General features: G+C 39.7%; 1 protein-coding gene across 1 annotated transcript; it reads left to right on the forward strand.

Annotated features, from left to right (window-relative positions):
* Positions 1–985: 985 nt before the first annotated feature.
* Positions 986–6501, forward strand: LOC102872090 (poly(rC)-binding protein 2-like). Its single transcript, XM_006896146.1, has 2 exons — positions 986–1119; positions 5775–6501. The coding sequence occupies exons 1-2, from the start codon at positions 986–988 to the stop codon at positions 6499–6501; spliced, it is 861 nt and encodes a 286-aa protein (XP_006896208.1).
* The last annotated feature ends 316 nt before the right edge of the window (positions 6502–6817 follow it).

Genomic DNA, 6817 nt, shown 5'->3' on the forward strand with positions numbered 1-6817 from the left:
AAAACAAAAAAAAAAAAACATAATCAAATGAAAAAAACAAAACAAAACAAAAATCAAAAATTAAATCAGGAAAAAAAATCCCCTGCAAGTCAGTTCTAATTTGTCACAGGAGATCTCAGGGAGTTGGAAAACTACACGGAATCTAACACTATCTCTCAGTTTCTGAATAATTTCTGATTAATAGTTTGTATAATTTATATTACATATTAAAATATGTAACCAAAACATATTTAAAGCAAACATGAAATATTAGGAAAACAGAGGAATGTTTAATTATGTTGTTGTTGTTGTTGTTGTTGTTTTAATGCCGTCGAGTCGTAGACGACTCATAGCGACCCTACGAACGAACAGCCTGAGCACTGTTCGTCCATAGAGTTTCCGGAGGCAAGCCATTTTGGAAGTGGATGCTGCTCCTGCTTCCAGGCTTGATTTAGTCGGGAAGCTCCAGCCAACACTGTCCACCATGGGTGCCCATTACCATGATTGGCACATCACTGTCACAGGCTTCAGCATCACAGCAACCACGAGTTACCTCTGTACAGCAAAGCACAGACCAGTGCTATACCACCTAGAAGAATGATTGACAGGAAGACAATTTGAACCTGGCCGAGGGCCACAGATGACAATCACCCACCTTCAGCTTCCTTCGGCTTAAGGCCGCCTCCTGGTTCAAACCCTAGGCCCAGGCTGGCTAGCCTCACTCCAGGGACAGAGCTGTTAAATTATAGGCAGAAAATAATCTGAAAAGGGTTTTTTTAATTAAATAAAATTTATAAAACATATATAGAGTAGCACAAAAATCTATCACTATGCAAACTTAAGAAGCTCGGATTTCCCAGTGGTAAGGAGCTGGGCTAGCAACCAAGGTTTGAATCCACCAGTTGGATTTACTCCCTCTGCAAACCTTCTGGTACATAACAACAACAACAACATACAGTGGAGGGTGAAATAACTTCTGCATTTCTCAAAGTTACCAGTTAATACAATGCCCCAAATTATGCAACATATGAAAGAAGCAGCTCCAGATGAGCATGGTCATTATAATTGCAAATGTACCAATCCTTTAACATTTCTTTTGCTTCCCAAGAAAGATAAAAGCATGAGAAATCTAGTTTGCATGTAAGTACACAAAACCCATTCCAAAAAAATAAGATCTAGACGGAAAAGAAAAAAAAGTCATTTTAGCTTTATTAGTAGGATAATTTACTCAAGCTATTTTGGACTAATCATATGTGAAGAATATCAGCAACACGATTGTGTCTAAAATCATGTAAAATGACCTTAAGCAAATATCAGTACAATAAAGTTGTTGAGAAAAAATGTTTGTCATGTAGATTAGTCTCCAGAGAAACAATGAAATCAGTCTGACTTTGAGCTAACATAAAGTGACACATTTTAAGCCAAGATTTCACACAGATCACGATAAGCGAAAATCAATGTCAGATTCTCCTAAGAACGGGACACTAGCAGGAAGACTTGTGTGGCAGCAGTTAACCACAACCACAGGAAGTCAAGCGACCCAAGCAACTGTATAACCAAGGTACCATTATCATGATCTATCCAATAAGAGACTACCCAATTTTGGATGATTAGTGAAAGAGAAATTCAAGGAGCACAAACCAAGAAAGAACAACAAATATTCCACCCTAATACTTCTAACACATAGATAATACAGTAGTTTTATCTTTCTTTCTTAACATCCAAAAAATTTACCATATACTTTTATTTTTAAAAGAGTTACTATGAGAGCAAGACACTAGATGAAACTGATTGCAAGAAGGGTTGGTGTATCAGAATTAATGAGCCTGGCTCAGGGCAGGGCAGGGTTTTGAGCTGCTGTACTATAGGGTCACTATGGGTCACCAGCACCTTGATGGCATGTAACAACAACAGATAGAAATCTGTTCTGTTTTGTGAGCTGCTAACATCTAACCCAGATAACTACTTAAGATTCCAAAGCCTGTATGATTTATCTTTATACCTGAAGATCTACCATTGTTCTAGATACATATTAAACACTTAGTTGTTTACTTGATTAATAGATGGTTTTTTTATCACATATGATTAAAAATATGTCAGAATTTGTCTTAACTAATACACCTGCTCAGCAGTTCAATCTTTGGATGTGAATAACAGTTGGAAGGGGTGCACATACATGTGCATGTTTGTTGAGGTATATGTCTGTGTGTATATATGCATCTCTACAAATCATACATATGTGCTGTTGTTGAGTACTGTTGAGTTGAAAGCAACTCATAGCTGACCCTTCAGCAAGTTTTCAGAGGCAGTAAATCTCATAAGAGCTTGTCCATCTTTTGCCTGTGGAGCAGCTGGTGGATCCAAACTGTGTGACTTTGGCATAACAGTGCAACTCCTTATCACTAAGTCCCCGGCTGTATAATTTGATTATTATAAAATTTATAAACTTGTACTGGAAAACTTTTATAGAGAGAGAGATATGTTGGCCTCATGGACAGAAATTTATGCTACCAAGCTCAAGGTGGGTGATTTTAATCCGCAGCCCTCAGGCCTGTTTTAAGTTGTTTTTCTGGCAAACATTCTTCTAGGTGGTATAGCACTGGTCTGTGCACTGCTGTACAAAGGTAACTCGTGGGTGCTATGATGCTAAACACTGTGACACTCATGTGCCTATTGTGATAATGGTTAACCACATTGGACAGTGTTTGGTAGCTTCCTGACTAAAACAAGCTTGGAAGCAGGAGTGGCATCCATTCCCAAAATGGCTTGCCTCTGGAAACTATGAACGGTGCTCAGGTCTTTCATTCTTAGGGTCACTATGAGTTATCTATGACTCGACAGCACTTAACAACAACACTGGGAAAAGTACATATGTGCATACATTAAACTCTTACATTGGGAGGGAATTCACAAAATCAACTCTCATTGCCATCCAATCAGAATTGACTCATAGCTGACTTACTAGCAGGTTTTTGGAGGCTGTAAATCACATGGGAAGCAATTTAGCTTTCTCCTTCACCAGTAGATTGGAACCACCAGAGAAGTGACACCTTTGACTTAGCAACACAACTTCCTACCAGCCACAGCCAAGTGTTCCCTTCCTTCATATTAAACCCTAGATTAAGAGAAAATATGTATAGTTGACCATTGAGCAAGTGTATTTGAACTACTCAGGCTATTATAAAACCCCTCCTTCTAAGCAACTGTCTCTCCAGTAAACTGTGAATGGGGTAAAAACTGGTCTCTTGCAGTTTTCGTGCATTTTTCCAGTATATTTAGTACAATACTGTAAACCTTGAATAACACACAATCCACTGGAAGTGCCAGCAGTGATGTTGGAAGTTCTCCCAAGAAGCCAGGAAAAGTGATAACATTACCAGAAAACACTAAATTGTTTAATGGGCACCGTAGATTGAGATCTGGGGCTGTAGTTGCCTGCCAGTTCAACACAAATTAATGCAGCATGAGAAATTCTTGAAAAAGAAAACTAGTGATGGCAGAAGTGTAGCTACATCAGAAGACACAAATATCTTTCATTTTTCATAAAATACTTTTTTTTCCATCTTGTACTGATAATGTAGGGTGCTAGTGGGTAGGTGAATTGGGCTACCTTCCAACCAACTCAAAGGCAGTTGATTGGAATCCAACAGTTTCTCCATGGGAGAAAAAGGAGCAATCTCCTCCCCTGTAATTTACAGCTTCTGAAAACCTCCTGGGAGCCATCTATGATTTGGTTCTCATTTGGCAGCAATGAACTGAATTGACTAATAATGCAATTACTATATGGGTGCAGTTTATCTATATGTTGTTGTTATGTGTTTGTTGAGTTGACTACAGCTCACAGCCCTATGTACAATAGCTTTGAACCTGCTCTAGCATGAGCCAATCTCACTATCTGACACACCTACTTTTATTACCTTCATTATGGTGTCAATCTCCTACACTATTCCTTGATATTCTTTTCCCAAAACTAGTCCCTCCTGGTTACATGCCCAAAGTATGCAAAATGGAGTCTCAAAATCTTTGCCTCAAAGGACCAGCTTGGTCTCACTCTCTCCAGGACAACCTGTTAATTTTCTTGGCAGTCTATGATACATTCAATACTCTTCTCCAGCACCACAACTCAGAGGCATCAATTCTTTCATCCTTGGTCAATGTCCAGCTCTCTAATGTATATCAAGTAATTGCAAAGACAATGGCCTGGATCAGGTATACCTTAGTCTCTAGACTGACGTTCTTGTTTTTTGGCACTCTGGAGAGGTCTCTAACAGCAGATTTTCCTAATACAAATCATCCAAGAGTGTTAACTGTGGAACTGAGCAAGCTGAAATTGTTAACAACTCAATCCCTCCTCCATCTATCATGATGCTACCAATGGGCCCAGTGGTGAGAATCTTTGCTTTCTTTATGTCGAGCTTCAATCCATATTGCAAATTATTGTCCTTGACCCTCTTCCCCAAATGCTTCAGGCCCTCCTCAGTTTCAACAAGTAAGGTTGTGTCATCTGCATATCTCAGCTTGTTGATAACTCTTTCTCCAATTCGGATGCTATATTCCTCTTCATTAAGTCCAGCTTCTCAAATGATCTGTTCTGCCTAGAGATTAAAAAGATATTGAGGCAGAACACATCCTTGACACCTTCCTTTCCTGATTTTGAAGCATGCAGTGTTCCCTTACTCTATTCCAATAACTGCCTCCCGGTGGTCCAAGTATAGATGACAGTTCGCATGAGCATAGTCAGGTGTTCTGGGATACCCATTCTTCTCAAGGTTTGCCACAATTTGTTATGATCCATGCAGTCAAATGCCTTTGCATAATCAATGAAACACAGATATATATTCCTCTAATACTCTACTTTCTTTCAAGATCTATCTAACTAACATTGGCAATGAAGTGCCTGATGCCATGACCACTTCTAAATCAAATTTTATTTCGGGTAAACTATGTAGCATTCCATTTATTTTTGGATAATTTTCAGCATGATCTTGATTGCATGTGTTATTATTGATATTGTTCTATAATTTCCACACTCTGTTGGATCACCTTTCTTTGAAATGGTAATAAAGACAGATCTATCTCTTCCAGTCAGTTGACCAGGTAGTTGTCCTCCAGAATTTTTAGCACAGCCTGCTGAGCACATCCAGGGCAGCATCTGTTTGCTGAAATATGTCAATCCGTATGCCATTAACTTCTAGGGCCTTGATTTTTGCCAATTCCTTCAGAGCAGCTTGAATTTCCTCTTTCATCACCATAGTCTCTTAAACATAAATTATCTTATTAAATACTTCTCTTTTGGTCAGTTCTTTTGTACAATCAGTCTATGTAGTCCTTCCACCTTTTTCTGATGCTTCCTGGATCGTTCAGTATTCTACCCATAATACCCTTTTATTAAAAATTTTTCCCCCATAGCATCCTTAAGTATTGGAAATTGAGCTTTGAATTTGTTCTTCAGTTTCTTCAGCTTAAGAAATGCTGGATGAGTTCAACCCTTTTGATTTTCTGACTCCAACTCTTTGAACACTTTTAAAGAATATAATACTTCACTATGTCTTCCCAAGCTACCTCTATATATCTATATTTATGTCTATATCTATCTCACAAAATAAATGTCCACAACTATTTATGTGACCTGTAAATTCAAAGTCAGCAGATAATAAAGTCTAGGAATCAAAAGTTTTAGAAGGGTGCTCGCTTCGGCAGCACATATACTAAAATTGGAACGATACAGAGAAGATTAGCATGGCCCCTGCGCAAGGATGACACGCAAATTCGTGAAGCGTTCCATATTTTTCCAGTAGACCTCCAGTAACCCTGAGGCTGGTGGTTCCTGCTAGTCAGTGTGGCTCTCTCATTGGAAAAGGTGGTTGCAAGATCAAGGAAATACGAGAGAGTACAGGGGCTCAGGTCCAGGTGGCGGGGGATATGCTCCCCAACTCAACTGAGCGGGCCATCACTATCGCTGGCATTCCGCAATCCATCATTGAGTGTGTCAAACAGATCTGCGTGGTCATGTTGGAGACTCTCTCCCAGTCCCCCCCGAAGGGCGTGACCATCCCGTACCGGCCCAAGCCGTCCAGTTCTCCAGTCATCTTTGCAGGTGGTCAGGCCTATACCATTCAAGGACAGTATGCCATTCCACAGCCAGATTTGACCAAGCTGCATCAGTTGGCAATGCAACAGTCTCATTTTCCTATGACGCATGGCAACACCGGATTCAGTGGCATTGAATCCAGCTCTCCAGAGGTGAAAGGCTATTGGGCAGGTTCAGATGCATCTGCTCAGACTACTTCTCATGAACTCACCATTCCAAATGATTTGATTGGCTGCATAATCGGGCGTCAAGGCGCCAAAATCAATGAGATCCGTCAGATGTCTGGGGCGCAGATCAAAATTGTGAACCCAGTGGAAGGATCTACTGATAGGCAGGTTACCATCACTGGATCTGCTGCCAGCATTAGCCTGGCTCAGTATCTAATCAATGTCAGGCTTTCCTCGGAGACGGGTGGCATGGGGAGCAGCTAGAACAATGCAGATTCATCCATAATCCCTTTTCTGCTGTTCACCACCACCCATGATCCATCTGTGTAGTTTCTGAACAGTCAGCGATTCCAGGTTTTAAATAGTTTGTAAATTTTCAGTTTCTACACTTTATCATCCACTCGTGTTTTTTTTTTTAATTAAAGCGTTTTAATTCCTTTCTCTGTTCAGCTGTTGATGCTGAGATCCATATTTAGTTTTATAAGCTTCTACCTGTTTTGGTTGTTTTGTTTTTTGGGTTTTTTTTTTTGCTCATGAAATTTTTTTCCTGTTTGTCATGGATATGTAAGAGTGGAATATT

The sequence above is a fragment of the Elephantulus edwardii genome, unplaced genomic scaffold, assembly GCF_000299155.1.
Source record: "Elephantulus edwardii isolate Elephantulus edwardi_28Jun2011 unplaced genomic scaffold, EleEdw1.0 scaffold00183, whole genome shotgun sequence".
Classification (NCBI taxonomy): domain Eukaryota; kingdom Metazoa; phylum Chordata; class Mammalia; order Macroscelidea; family Macroscelididae; genus Elephantulus; species Elephantulus edwardii.